Below are 15,015 nucleotides of genomic sequence, written 5' to 3'. Positions count from 1 at the left end.
TGCCCAATGTCACACAGCTGGCTCCACAATCAATGGGCTCAGTACTAATTAGCACTTATTGGAGGCCCACTGTGTGCCAAGTACTGTGCTAAGCTCCTAAGAAAGGCTTCACTTCTCACAGCAACCCCTTTGGGTGGAGAAACTGAGGCACGAAGTGGTTAAGGTAATTTGCCAGGCAGCCTGGCTTCGGAACGCAGCCTCTTAATGTGGGCCTCTCAAGAGTCCCCTTCCTCGTTATGGGAAATCTGGAAACCACAAAGGAAAAAAGTGTGGCCAAAAAACCCCCTGGCTGCCCAGAGATGCACCCGCCCCGTCCCCCCCCACCCCGCCCGCACCGGCCCCTACCACCACCCGCCGCGGCCCCAGGCACTAGGGCTATTTTCTGCTTGTAACCTCTCACCCTTTCCTCTCCCCCACCCTCAGCTCCCTGGGGTACATCCCCCTAATGAGGGTGGTGCAGTCAGTGCGACACACAACACGGAAATCCAGCACGACGCTTCGTGAGGGTTGGGTGGTTCATTACAGCAACAAGGACACGCTGGTGAGTGGGTGGGGCGGGATCAGGTGGGTGGGGCTAGAGTTGGGGAGGGCGGGGTTTGAGGGGGCGGAGCTGGTTGGGGTTTGGAGTGGGCGGGGTCATGCTGAAGGCTGAGGTAGAATTAGAGGGGTGGCTATAGGGATGAAGGGGGAGGGACAGGATTTAGGGGAGGGGCGGGACTAAGGCAAGGTCAGGGGCGGGGCGGGGGTTGGCTGGGATTAGAGTCAGAGCCCTAGCAGCATGGGGGGCAGACAACCTCAGTCTCTCAAGCACCTCTCCCAACAGAGGAAGCGACACTATTGGCGCCTGGATTGCAAGTGCATCACGCTCTTCCAGAACAACACGACCAACAGATACTACAAGGTGGGCCTTCTGGCTCCCAGATCCCCCAGACCTCTCCTCTTTGTCCGCTATCTTCTCCCCTCCTCTCCCAGTTGCTTCAGGCAAACACCTGCGAATCACACTCTCTGCCCACCCCCTGCTTGCCCGCTTCCATCCCATCAGCAAGTGTCGCCCACCTGGACGCCCTTCCCCGTGTTTGATCTCAGCTCCATCACTTTCCAGCTAGGGGATCCTGGCAAGTTACCTCACCTCTCTGCACCCCACGTGTCTCACCTGTAAAAGGCCTCAAAGAATAGTCCTCGCCTCAGGGCTGATGCCAGAATTCAAAGAGATAACCTATGTGGAGCAATTAGTTTAGGGCCAGGCGTATGTTAAGCTCCGTTAAACTCCCAGTAACTATAAGGGTGCTATCATTATAACTTTATAATTAATTTATTGAATTCTTTCTTTGTACTCATTCATCACCGCCTCCCATGCCAGCGCTGCATCCCAGCCAGTCTCCTCCGCGGTCCTTCTTCTGCCCTTGTCCTCAGTCTTTTCCCACGCAGCAGCCAGAGGAGTCCATTAAAACCATCACAACCTTCCAATGGTTCCCACTGCCCTTGGAATAAAACCCAGACACCTCGCTGTTTACCTGCTCTGGAGCATCTTCCTTACCCTTCCCATGGCTGCTTCCTTCTCATCCTTCCCGTCTTCCTCAAGCCACGCTATCTAAAATACCATCCCCACCACAACGTCTCTGTCTCCTGGTTTTATTGGCTACCTAAGTCTGTCTCTCCTTCTCACTCTTTCCTTCTTTTCTTCCTCCCTTCCTTTGTCTTTCAACATTTTTCAAAGCACACTCTTTTTCCTCCCCATAGACCCGGCACCCTCTCTCCTCCCAGGGCCCCCTCTGCCTCCTTCCTGGTCTCCTATGTCAGTCCCATCCTCTCCCATCCACCCTCCACACACAGCCAGAGAGAACTGCTCCCCGCCTTGCCCTAAACCCTTCTGTGGCTCCCCAAGGCCCTGGAGACAAAGCTCAGGCTCCTCCCTGTGGCCCATGAGGCCCTGCAGGCCTGGCCCTAGCCTGATTTCATTTATTTATTTATTTATTTATTTATTTATTTACTTTTTATCCTTTAGTAATTCATCAAACATGGCATGCCTACTGTGTGCCAGGCACCATCCATGTAATGGGGATATGGCATGTTCCTTGAACACAAGCCTTTTCTACCTCAGGGCCTTTGCACATGCTCCACCCCTCCCCCACCCCATTTCGCCACCAGCTGGCCTCTTCTTACCTTTCCGATCTCTGCTTCAATGTAACTTCCACCAGGAGGCCTTTCCTGACCACTCCATGCAAACCAGCCCCTTCTGCAATGACACTGGGTTCTGTGTGCTCATCTGAGTAAGTGGAGAGCCCCAGGGTCAGCCTGGAGCCCTAACGGATGCTGGTTCTGTGTCCGGCCAGGAAATTCCACTGTCTGAAATCCTCGCCGTGGAGCCTGCCCAGAACTTCAGCCTTGTGCCACCAGGCACCAACCCACACTGCTTCGAGATTGTCACTGCCAACACCACCTACTTTGTGGGCGAGACCCCTGGCGGGGCCCCAGGGGGGCCCAGCGGGCAGGGGGCCGAGACTGCCCGGGGCTGGGAAACAGCCATCCGCCAGGCCCTGATGCCTGTCATCCTCCAGGATGCACCCAGTGCCCCAGGCCATGCGCCCCACAGTAAGTCCCCCGCCCCGGGTCCCTGGGAGGATGGGTCTTGGAGGGCTTGGGTGGGATCCTGGAGAAGGGAAGAACCAGGGAATGTCAGAGTGGAGAATGTGGCTTCTGGACTCAGCAGGCCTGGGTCTAAATCATTAAGCCCTAGACCTAACGTATAGTCTTGGGCATGTTACTTTCCCTTTCTGAGTCTTTTCCCAGGGGTGCCAACTCCTCCAAACTGTGAGTTCAGACTTTTTAATTCATGCTCCTTTGTGCCTGGCCTGTGCTGGATAATGCTGGGGGCACCGCTATAACCAAGACAGCCCAGGACCTGCCTTCCTGGAGCTCATAGTCCAGTAAGGAAGACAGACCTGTTCCCAGACAGTGATGACTCAGAGTGGGCAGGGCTGGGATAGGGGAGCCAGAGGGCTGTGGCAGCTCAGAGGGGGTGACTAACCCAGCCTGGGTGTCCCGGAGGGCTTCCTGAAGGAGGCAACATCTGAGCTAAGACCTGGAAGTTGAAGAGGGGTGAAATGAAGAGAAAGGAAGTGGGAGATCCTTTCACGCAGAGGCAAAGGATGATCAGGGAGTCCCAGGTTCCCGCCTTAGGGAGCTCATAGTCCGGGGCGAGTAACAGACATTCATCAGATCATCCTGGATGAAAGACAAGTGGGACGTAGAACATGTGCTAAAGGAACCTGCCATGGCCCCAGGAGTAACATTTGAGCTGAGACTGAGAGATGAGGAGAATTTAACTAAGTCCACAATGAGGGAAAGAGCATTCCTGGCAGAGGAAACAGCAAATGCAAAGGCCCAGAGATAGGAGAGAACTTGCTGTATCGGAGGCCCAGCATGTCGGGAATACACACAACAGGAAGGGAGGGGATGAAGTCAAAGAGGCAGAGGGACCAAACTCTGCTTGTTAGGCCATTTAAGGGCCTTGGCCTTCCTCCTCAGGGCACTGGGGGGCCATGGCAGGGTTTTGAGCAGCGGAAGGATGGAGTCAGGTTTGTGCTTCAGCAAGATCCCTCTGGCTTCTTTATGGAGGGCAAATAGGAGAGGGCGGAACGGGGCAGGGAGACCAGGGAGGAGGCTGAGGGGCGAGGGCCGGATGTTCCTCAGGGAGGGGACAGATGTTCAAATGGCAGAAGGATCAAGACTTTGGAAATGTCTGACCTTGGTTGGATTAGTAGTGGGGCAAATGCAGGGGAAGATGCCGGAGTCAGTTTGGAGTTTCCCACTGAGCCTCAGTTTCCTCCTCTGTAAAACGGGATCATCACTTGGTGCTGAGATCACAGAGTGAAATGCTCCGTGAACTCATTCATGGCATCGCTTTTTGAGCTCCTGTCTCATTTCCTCCTCTCACTGGCCCTAGGAGAGAGGTCTTTTTATTGTTTCCATTCTTCCAGAGGAGGAAACTGAGGTTCTTAGTGGACAAGTCAGTCAGTAGCCTGACTACTGGCTCCAGAGGGTGGAGTTATGGGTGAACGTGATCTTGAGCCTGGGGTCCCCTCACCTCCGCCTCCCCCTCTCCCCAGGACAAGCTTCTCTGAGCATCTCTGTGTCTAACAGCCAGATCCAAGAGAATGTGGTGAGACCCTGCCCACATCCCACAGCCCCAAGGATGTGTTCCCCCTCCCCCTCCCCCTCCCAAACAGCCTCCCAGTTCTCCCACCCTCCTTGTCTCCTTGACCTCCCCATCCCCATTTGCACCCCTGACCCTCCTTGTCCCCACCCTGCAGGACATTGCCACTGTCTACCAGATCTTCCCGGATGAGGTGCTGGGCTCCGGCCAGTTTGGAGTGGTCTATGGCGGTAAGGATGCTTCAAGAGCTGACCCAGAAAGGGGTCTTGAGCTCAGACCTTCCCTTTGATTGCCTGCATGCTCACCACTTTTTCTAGTTGATTAGAAAGCTAGATCCTGGGGGCAGATGGTTGCAGGCTCACCTTTTCTCACTGGGAAAGGCCAATGACTTTCTCCCTTTATTAATAGGGAAGGTAAATTCTACGCTGATTGGCCACAGAGCTAGATGCTAGATTCTGATTGGTTATAAATCTAGTTTCCCATGTTATAGATTCCCCTCCTCGGAGCTCTGTCTTTACTTTCCACCTTTATTCCCAGGGCCCCCCACCCCCCTCGCATCTCTCCCGGGGACCCCTCAGAGCCCCCATGATGGCCTTTCATCCACCTCTGCCCAACTCCGGCTGTGTCTCTCTGGTGGGGGCTTCCTCTTGCCAGGACTGGAAGGTCCTGCTCCCCTCATCCCCCATCTCCCCTACCCCCTGCCCAGGAAAGCACCGGAAGACAGGCCGGGACGTGGCAGTAAAGGTCATCGACAAACTGCGTTTCCCCACCAAGCAGGAGAGCCAACTCCGGAACGAAGTGGCCATTCTGCAGGTGACCCCTGAGATCTGTGGTCCAGCTCTGCCCCCCTCCCCACCCAGGAAGGGCCCTTCCCTTCCCACTTCCTCCTTTGTCCCCTTCCCACTTCCTCCTTTGCCCCCTTCCCACTTCCTCCAGTCTGGGGATAGTCAGGGAAGGCTTCCTAGAGGAGGCACCATGTGTGTTGAGACTAAAGGGGTAGAGAAGGTATTCTGAGCAGAGGGACCAACCCGTGCAAAGGTCCAGAGGTGAGAGGGAACACGAAGTCTTCTAGGAACTTGAAGGAGTTCAAGGTTACTAGATGGTTTATGTGAAGAAAGGTGGTGGGTGGTGAGGTTAGTGGGGAGGCTGGGGGTCACACCCTATGGGCTTTCTCCCGAGGGTGCTGGGCAGCCATGGAAGGATTTTGAGCAAGGAAGGGACAGGGGCAGATGTGCACTTTCGAAAGATCCCTCTGGCTGCTATTGGAGGGTAGGGGGAAAGGGTGTGGGGCTGGAACCTGGACCCCAGGGAGGAGGCTGGGTGGGGACCTGGGTGGGAGAGATGGGGTTCAGCTAGGCAAGGGCTGGGGAAGGGAAGGAGGGCAGGGATTTAGAAGATACAGATGTACAAAGCTCCTTCCCATTTCTCCACGCTCCCCTTCTCTTGTTCCCGCAACCCTGGACCTTCACCAGACTTTCATGATGTAAAGATCCTTCTGGACACTTGGTGGCGCTGGGGGGGTGGTTCTGTCTGGGGCTGTGGAAGCCCTTTCCCCTCCCCCAGTGGCACCCCCAGGGAAGGAACAGCCGACCCTCCGGGGATATCTGTCTTGTTTGTCGTCTGCCTGCTCCTATGGCTTGCCCTCTGGGGTCCCAAGTTTGCGGGTGACCTGGGTTCTGACCCCCGCCCCGCCCCCCACCCCACCCACCCCAGAGTCTGCGGCACCCAGGGATTGTCAACCTGGAGTGTATGTTCGAGACCCCGGAGAAGGTATTTGTGGTGATGGAGAAGCTGCACGGGGACATGCTGGAGATGATCCTTTCCAGCGAGAAGGGCCGGCTGCCTGAGCGCCTCACCAAGTTCCTCATCACCCAGGTGCGCCTGCCCCGCCCACTGCCCCGCCCAACGCCAGCCTCCCCGCCCCGGCTCCCCACCTGCCCTGCAAGACGCACATGTGCCCTGTGCCCCCAAAGAGCAGGCAGACCTTGGGTGGGAGTCATAACAGCGAGTAATAGAAAATGTAATAATAGAGTAATAATAACAATCATAGAAAAAGTATTAGAGTGATCATTTTAAAATTATAATAGATTATAATAGAACAGTTAATAGAATAATAATAATAGAGTAATAACAATAGAAACATAATAGGATAATAAGTAGAAAATAATAGAGTGGTAATAATAATAACTATTATTATAGAAAAGTAATAAATGATTATTATTTTATATTTTTTATTACTTTATATAATGAGTCAGGGTCACTGGGCCTGACTTTATTCATGAAGAAAAAAGGCAGGGGAGAGAGGCCTTTCTCTGAGGAGCTCATTCATTCATTCATTTATTAAATGGTTCAACAAACACTGCCTGAACCCCTGTGCCTGGCCATACTGGGCGGTGTGAGGACACAGCGGTGACCAAAATAGCCCCAGCCCTGGAGAGTAATCACCCAGAGTGGGCAGGGCTGGGACGGGGGATGCTGATAATGAGGGTGATAAATAATGTGGTCACTAAACTTTATTGAGCACTTACTCTGTGCCAGGCACTGTTTTAGTTCATTTAATCTTCGTAGCAACCTATGTGGTAGTGGTTATTATTACTCCCATTTTACTGAGGCTCAGAGACTTTATAAGTAACTTGCCCAGGGTCACACAGCTGGTGGGATTTAAACCTAGGAGCTGTGCTTTTCCTGAGTAAAGTCAAACTAATCTGTGTTATTTGTGTGTGTGCGCACGTGCACAAGTGCATGCATTTTAATTGATTTCACATATATAACGCTACGTTGTTCTGCTTCTTACTTTCTTCACTTTAACAGTGCTTCTGGAAGACTGTTCTATTTCAGTGTGTAGTTAGTAGAACTGCCTCTTTTTCTTAATTGCGTCCCATGACGGATATTACCAAATTCCCCAGTTACTGAGCATGTAGTTGGTTTCACTATTCCACTACTGCAAACAACATCCTGTGAACATTTGTCTACAAACATCGACAGGTTCTGGTGGCAGAATTTCAATAGAATACGTTTCGAAGAGTAGACTCCCGAGCCCAGGGAAATGTGCTTTAAATGTTTAAAAAAGATGTTGCCCGGTTATTCTCTAAAACCTCTTTCTTTTTTTTTTTTTTTAATAAATCTATTTATTTTTGGCTGCGTTGGGTCTTCATTGCTGCGCTCAGGCTTCTCATTGCGGTGGCTTCTCTTGCTGCGGAGCTCTGGCTCTAGGCACACAGGCTTCAGTAGTTGTGGTGCATGGGCTTAGTTGCACCGTGGCATGTAGGATCTTCCTGGACCAGGGATTGAACCCATGTCCCCTGCATTGGCAGGCAGATTCTTAACCACTGTGCCACCAGGGAAGTACTCTAAAACCTCCTTCAATCTTTGTTCTCACCAACAAAGTTTGAGGGTGTCTATTTTCTCACTCCTTACTAACTCTGGATAATATAATCACCAGGTTTTTTTTTTGTTTGTTTGTTTGTTTGCCATGCTGCATGGCTTGCAGGATCTTAGTTCCCCAACCAGGGATTGAACCCAGGCCACAGCAGTAAAAACACCAAGTCCTAACCACTAGACAGCCAGGGAATTCCCAATATAATCACCAGTCTTTTTTTTTTTTTTAATTTTATTTATTTGTTTTTGGCTGCATTGGGTCTTCATTGCCGCGGGTGGGCTTTCTCTAGTTGTGGCGAGTGGGGGCTACTCTTCCTGGCGGTACGTGGGCTTATCATTGCAGTGGCTTCTCTTGTTGCTGAGCACGGGCTCTAGGTATGCAGGCGTCAGTTGTTGTGGCACGTGAGCTCAGTATTTGTGGCGAGTGGGCTCTAGAGTGCAGGCCCAGTAGTTGTGGTGCACTGGCTTAGTTGCTCTGCGGCATGTGGGATCTTCCTGGACCAGGGCTTGAATCCATGTCCCCTGCATTGGCAGGCAGACTCATAACCACTGTGCCACCAGGGAAGCCCAATCACCAGTTTTAAAGGTGGAAAAATAATACTTCATGTGGCTTCATTTGCTGGTTTAAAAATTATGGGTGAAGTTGAGCATATTTTCACATGTTTATTGACCTGTGCTTTATGCACTCTTTGCCCATTTTTAAATTGGATTATTCTTATTGAATTGTAAGAGCTCTTTGTGTATGAAGGACCCTGGATCTTTGCTGCTTGTGTTGTACCCATCTCTAATCCCAGTATTTCTTTTCCTCTTTATTTTGTTCATGGTGTTTACTTTCGTTTTCTGAGTTTCACAGCCTTCCTAGAAAGATCTTCCCACCTGGCTGGTTCCACACCCGATTCTGGGACATGTTCTCTGTTGGTTGCAAAGTCCCCTGTGCTGGCTTCCTTTCCCCAGCCCCAGCACCCTTGCTCTCCCAAGCTGTGTGCCTTTGTCAGGCTGGCTTGCAGGGTGGGGATAGAAACCCACTGAGGCAGGCTCATCCAGACTTCAGGTGGGGAGAGGAAACTGCCTGCCTTCAGCAACTGAGACAGTTTCTCTTTCTGGTCTTTCATCTCTTCCTCTCTTTTTGCCTGTGCTCTTCTCTCTCTTTCTCTTTCCCTTTGCAGATTTCTGCTTTTTGTCTCTTGCCTGCCCCACCCCAAGTCCTGTGCTAAGCCCTATACCTCATGAACTTATAGGCTTCACAACCACCTTTGAGGTAGGTATTACTATAATCCACATCTTACAGATGAGGAAACTGAGGTGGCGGGAGGTTCCTAGGTCTTGCCCAGGGTCACACAGCTACAAGGTCACATCGCTAGGTAGCAATCTGGCAAGGTTTGAACCTGGGTCTGTGTAGCTTCCAATCTGCCCTTTTTGTTCACCACATTTACTAGGGGTTGGAAAAATTAAAAAACTGAAGATCTGTAGAAGAGGATGTCCATATACATCTTTGGATCTCAGTCTCCCTGTCTGTAGAATGAGGAGCTTGGACCTCAGCAGTAGCTTTCAAATAGCATTTCTGTACTCGAAAATCATCCAGCAAAAACAATGAGAAAGTACAAATACTTCAGTTCTAAGATATAGATTACAACTTCATGCTTATATCACTCTGTACTTCCGGTGTATTTGGCATTTTGTTTGGGTTACCTAGAATCAAGGAAAATCATGGCTCCCATAGATTAGTGGTAACAAATGGTAACAGTTTTTTGTTTTTGTTTTTTTTTAAGTCAGCTCACCTTGCCATCATAGAATACTCTTGAATTAATAGATACAGCAGAAAAAGTTTTATTTGAAACACTCACAGGAATATGTCTGCTAACAGACCACCACAAGAATAATAACTAAAAACAGCAACAATAATAATAGCTCACATGGAGTGCTTGCTCTGTGCCAGACACTGCCCTAAGCACTCTATATGCCTCAACTCACTTAAAGCTCACAGCAACCCATGAGGATGGGTACTGCTATTACCCCCATTTTACAGGTGAGAAAACTGAGACCCAGAGAGGTTAAGAGACTTGCCCTAGGCAACAGGCTAGTAAGTGTGGAGCCAGGTTTGCTACCTTAGTAGGCTGGATCTACAATTCCCCCACCTTTTAAAGGTGTTACGTTTAATTTATAACATGTCATATTGGTATTGTTTGTATTGTTTCCATTTTTTTAATGGCTGAAAAATATTTTTTTAAAAATGGAATCACACAATAGTACCTCCTTGAAAACCACTGCTTTATTCATAGCACTTTTTCATCATGATCCACATGCCAAAGTGTCTCAGGAGCTTCCCAAATCTCTGCTCCAGTTCAGCCTTCCTAGAATTATATGTCGAACTCCTATCTCTGATGGAAATGGTTCTGGGGCTCTGAAATTCTTCGCTGGTGCTCCAGTGCCTCCCCTAGTCCTGGGGGGCATCTTTAGGGGTACAGAGTGGGGCATGGATGGAGTTTGGAGGGCTGGCTGCTGAGGGCAGAATCTTGGGGCAGGGACCTTTCTAACTTTCTTACTGGCTCCATTGCCTCCCCTCAGATCCTGGTGGCTTTGAGACACCTTCACTTCAAGAATATCGTCCACTGTGACTTGAAACCGGAAAATGTGTTGCTGGCGTCAGCGGACCCATTTCCTCAGGTCAGACATGTCTCCTCCTGATTTGGGGAAGTCCATCCAATACTGGTGGTGGGTGGGGATTGTATTAATCAAGATAATTAATCAGACACAGAGACCCAAGATAATGGCCTAAATGAGATAGAGGCTTGTTTCTCACTCGCGTAGGGTCCAGCATAAGCATTTTGAGGGTGAAAAAGCAGTTCCATGGTGTTGGGACCACAGCTCCTGCTGTCTTGTTCTGGCCTCTCTATGGTGTTGCCTGGTCTTCATGGTCCATGATGTGCTGCTGCCGTGCCCCCAATTGTAAAAAGATAATGGGGGTGGAGGAAGGGAGGAAAGAAACAGGGTAGAAGAAATACAAGGGGATACACCCCTTACCCTCCCTAAGGCAATACTTTGAAGTTGCATGGGACACTTCTCACATCCCATTGACTGGAACTTTATCACGTGGTCGTGGCTGGCTGCAAAGGGAACTGGGAAATGTAGTTTTCATTCTCGGTGGCCATGTGGCTCATTAAAAATTCAGGATTTTTATTAAGGGGAGAAGCAGAGAACAGATATCAGAGGGGGGCCACTGGTAATTTCTTCTGTGGGTCTCTTAGGAAAACAGTTTTTTTTTGTTTGTTTTTTTTGGTTTTTTTGTTTTTTAAGGCCCAAGAAATGTATTTATTTTGAAACCTAAATATAGTAATGCCTAATTAACTTCTCAAGTTTAAAATCAGCTAAGCAAAGAAGATCTAGACAGATAAATAAGAAATATTTAAAAATTCTTACGTCCATTATTTGTAGTCTTATAAATTCTGAGCTCCCCAAAACAGGTTCTTTTTTTTTTTTTTTTTTAACATCTTTATTGGAGTATAATTGCTTTACAATGGTGTGTTAGTTTCTGCTTTATAACAAAGTGAATCAATTATACATATACATATGTTCCCATATCTCTTCCTCTTGTGTCTCCCTCCCTCCCACGCTCCCTATCCCACCCCTCTAGGTGGTCACAAAGCACCGAGCTGATCTCCCTGTGCTATGCGGCTGCTTCCCACTAGCTATCTATTTTACGTTTGGTAGTGTATATATGTCCATGCCACTCTCTCACTTTGTCACAGCTTACCCTTCCCCCTCCCCAGGAAAACAGTTTTGATGAGCCTCTGACTGGTCGATGAGAACCCCCTTGGGGCAGAACCAGATTAAGCAGGAGTGATGATTATAACAGCTACAGTTGATTGTGTGCCTACTGTGTTTAAGGGCCTTTACTTACAGGTTCTCATTTAGCCCTTCCACATCCCTGTGAAGCTTTTGCTTTATTATCTATGTTTTGTGATTATTTCATTTCATTTTAAAAGTTCATTTTGGTCACCAACTAAAAATTACTGTGTGCCTACTTTGTGCCAGGCTCCATGCTGGGGCATTAGGAACTGTGGTAAGTAGAGACATCCCCATCTCTATGCCCACTGGTTTACAGCAGGGGGGGGGTGATTTTGCCCCCCGGGGGACATTTGACAATGTTGGAGACATTTTTGGTTGTCACAGCTGTTTGGGGGGGGCAGTTGCTACCGGCATCTAAACACCCTACCGTGCCAGGACAACCTCATAACAAAGGATTATCTCTCCCTAATGTCAATAGTGCAGTGAATGAGAAACTCTGACTTCGAGCAGTAATATCCACTAGAAATACAATGTGAACCATATGTGTAATTTTACATTTTCCAGTAGCCACATTTTAAACAGTGAAAAGAAACTGGTGAAATTAACTTTAATAATTATTCTAGTATATCTAAATATGACAGTTTCAACGTGTAATCAGCATAAACATTATTGAGGGTTTTTTTAATTAAAAAAAAATATATATTTATTTATTTATTGGTTTGTTTGGCTGTGCCGGATCTTAGTTGCGGCATGCAGGATCTTTAGTTGCAGCATGTGAACTCTTGGTTGCAGCACGTGGGATCTAGTTTCCTGACCAGGGATCGAACCTATGCCCCCTGCACTGGGTGCATGGAGTCTTAGCCACTGGACCACCAGGGAAGTCCCAGCATAAACATTATTAATGAAATATTCTTTCTTTTCATACTGTCTTCCAAATCCGGTGTGTATTTTACACTTACAGCACATCTCAATTCAGATATTAAATTTCTATCAGAAATACTCGGTTTTGTACTTAGATTTCATAAAATTAACTGTTGGGAAAGTAGATTGACACACCCAAGTTGTTCCAAGCATATTTAAAAGTTTTCCAATAACAATATCTAGAATCCCTTTTTATTTTTATTTTATTTTTTATTTTTGGCCGTACCGCACGGCACGTGAGATCTTAGTTCCCCAGCCAGGGATCAGACCCATGCCCCCTGCAGTGGAAGTGCGGATTCTTAACCACTGGACTGCCAGGGAAGTCCCTAGGATCCCTTTTTAAATATAAATTAATTAAAATTAAATAGAAAGTAGTTCCTCAGTTGCACTTGCCACATTCAAGTGCTCAGCAGCCACATGTGGCCAGTGGCCACCATATTGGACAGCAAAGATCATAGAGGGAAGAACAAATGTTGATCAAATTGTCACAAAGATGTAATTATATCTGTGCTGAGTTCCGTGACACAGTTCTATGAGCTCACATAACTGTATAGCCCAGTGGAGAGTCAGAGAAAACCTATCTGAAGAAAGAGTAGTTTTCTGGGGGGACAAGTGTTCTAGGCAGCTGGAACAGCCTGTGCAAAGGCCCTGTGGTGGAAAGATCTGTACTTTTGTTTTTTTAACAGCTTTATTGAGATATAATGCATATGCTATACAATTCACCGATTTAAAGTATACAATTCAGTGGCTTTTAATGTATTCAGAGTTGTGCAACCATAACCACGATCAATTTTGGAATATTTTCACCACCACAAAAGAAACCTTATACCTCTTGGCCAACATCCTTCAATCCCACCATCCCCCCAACCCACAACCACTAATCTGCTTTCCATGGATTTGTCTGTTCTGGGCATTGCATATAAATGGAATTAAATGTATGTAATATACAATAATATAATATGTGGTCTTTGTGACTGGCTTCTTTCACTTAGTTAATGTTTTCAAGGTTCATTTATGTTGTAGCATGTGTCAGTACTTCACTTCTTTTTGTGGCCATATAATATTCTATTGTAAGATAGGTAGAAAAGGGTGGATCTTAGAAAAGGAAAAGATTATAAGGTCTGTCAAAAGGGCAAAGGATCTTAGGAAAGGGTGGTATGGCTGTCACATTGAGATTTGGGTCAGGGGTTGGGGTGTGGCTGTTTTTGAAGGCAGCAGAGGCTCAGGGCAATAGTCAGCCAGAGAAGGGTTTTGAGTAGGGGAGGGACAGTATGTGAATAGAGGTAGCAGCTGCCCATGCACTGGTAAGCAGCAGACAGGACCTTGAACCCAGATCTTGTTGGCTCTAAAGCCTGTCCATGACCCTAGACTGCTCCCAACAAGGGCAAGGTAAGTTCTCACCTGTTTACCATCTGGATACCATCAGCGATTTACATGTTCGGTCCCATTAAATCCCCAGGGAAGCCTGAGCGGCAGCTGCTGTTAACATTCCCAATCCATAGGACAAAACCCGGGCTGGGAGAAGTTAGGTCCCTCCGCTGAGATCATCGAGGCTTGAGGCTCGCTCTATGCCTGCCGCTGCTCCTAACACTTTCCATATATTTCAATTCATACACCCTACCCTTTAAGTAGGAACCGTTAGCATCTCCATTGTACAAAAGAGGAAACAGAGGCACGAGGAGGTTGAGACCTGCTCGATGTGACAGAGGTATAGTGGCAGGCAGCCTTTATGGACCCCTCACTGCATGTCGGGCATTTATTGTCCTGTGAGCTTTAGATGGATGAACACATGTAATCCTCACGACAGCCCTTGGATGTAGGCGTTGGTATCCTCCTCCTCCTCCTCCTCCTCCTCCTCCTCGTACAGATGAGGAAACTGAGGCACAGAGAGAGGAAGTCACTGGCCCAGCGTCACCCAGCCAGTGAACAGAGAGGAACCTGGATTCGAACCAGCGTTCGATTTTGTCTGGAATACCGTGGTGGGGTACACTTGCGGAGGGGCGGGAAGCGTCACCTCCACACACCCTCAGACCCTCTACCCTTCGCCTCCGCAGGTGAAGCTGTGTGACTTCGGCTTCGCGCGCATCATCGGCGAGAAGTCGTTCCGGCGCTCGGTGGTGGGCACGCCGGCCTACCTGGCGCCCGAGGTGCTGCTCAACCAGGGCTACAACCGCTCGCTGGACATGTGGTCAGTGGGCGTGATCATGTACGTCAGCCTCAGTGGCACGTTTCCCTTCAACGAGGACGAGGACATCAAAGACCAGATTCAGAACGCTGCCTTCATGTACCCAGCCTGCCCTTGGAGCTGCATCTCAGCAGGAGGTGCGGGGCTCACTTGACTCCTGGGCGGAGCCGAGGGGCGACGCCCCCTGGTGGGGGCATGGTGGGAAGAATGGGCGGGGCCGCAGGAGGGTTGGGCCCTAAAAGAGCCTGGTGTCATGAGGGAGGAGCCTAGTGATGGGGCAAGGGCATGGGGAGAGCCGTCTCTTAAACAGGGAGGCACCAGGACCTGGGACTTTGGGGTAGGGACTCAAGCGGGTGTATGGAACCAGGGTCCCTAGACTCAGGCCTAGACTAGGTCATGTGATTTGGAAAGGAAGTGCCCTAGCAGCGCTAAGACAGACAGACACTTGCCACCTTGGGGGCTAAGACTTGGCTTGTCTAGGGTGGGACCGGGAGAGGGACTAGGCCTGAGAAAGCCAAAGGGCTGGGGTGGCCAAGAGAAGGAACAGATCCTCCCAAGGCATTGGCTGGGGCCTGGAGTCTTTGGGGTT

General features: G+C 49.1%; 1 protein-coding gene across 3 annotated transcripts in view; it reads left to right on the top strand.

Annotated features, from left to right (window-relative positions):
- Positions 1-15,015, top strand: part of PRKD2 (protein kinase D2) — a 35,152-nt gene that overhangs the window by 16,733 nt on the left and 3,404 nt on the right. For all 3 annotated transcript variants that reach the window (XM_082369740.1, XM_082369742.1, XM_082369741.1), the window contains exons 9-17: positions 424-541; positions 824-901; positions 2,334-2,592; positions 4,110-4,162; positions 4,314-4,386; positions 4,863-4,969; positions 5,870-6,031; positions 10,100-10,198; positions 14,296-14,563. In XM_082369740.1, coding sequence (XP_082225866.1) covers positions 424-541; positions 824-901; positions 2,334-2,592; positions 4,110-4,162; positions 4,314-4,386; positions 4,863-4,969; positions 5,870-6,031; positions 10,100-10,198; positions 14,296-14,563 — 1,217 coding nt within the window. The remainder of the gene's footprint in view (positions 1-423; positions 542-823; positions 902-2,333; positions 2,593-4,109; positions 4,163-4,313; positions 4,387-4,862; positions 4,970-5,869; positions 6,032-10,099; positions 10,199-14,295; positions 14,564-15,015) is intronic.

The sequence above is a fragment of the Balaenoptera borealis genome, assembly GCF_965194805.1.
Source record: "Balaenoptera borealis genome assembly, chromosome: 19".
NCBI classification, from domain to species: domain Eukaryota; kingdom Metazoa; phylum Chordata; class Mammalia; order Artiodactyla; family Balaenopteridae; genus Balaenoptera; species Balaenoptera borealis.
The sequence above is the reverse complement of the archived record's forward strand: the minus strand, read 5'-3'. Positions and strand labels throughout refer to the sequence as shown.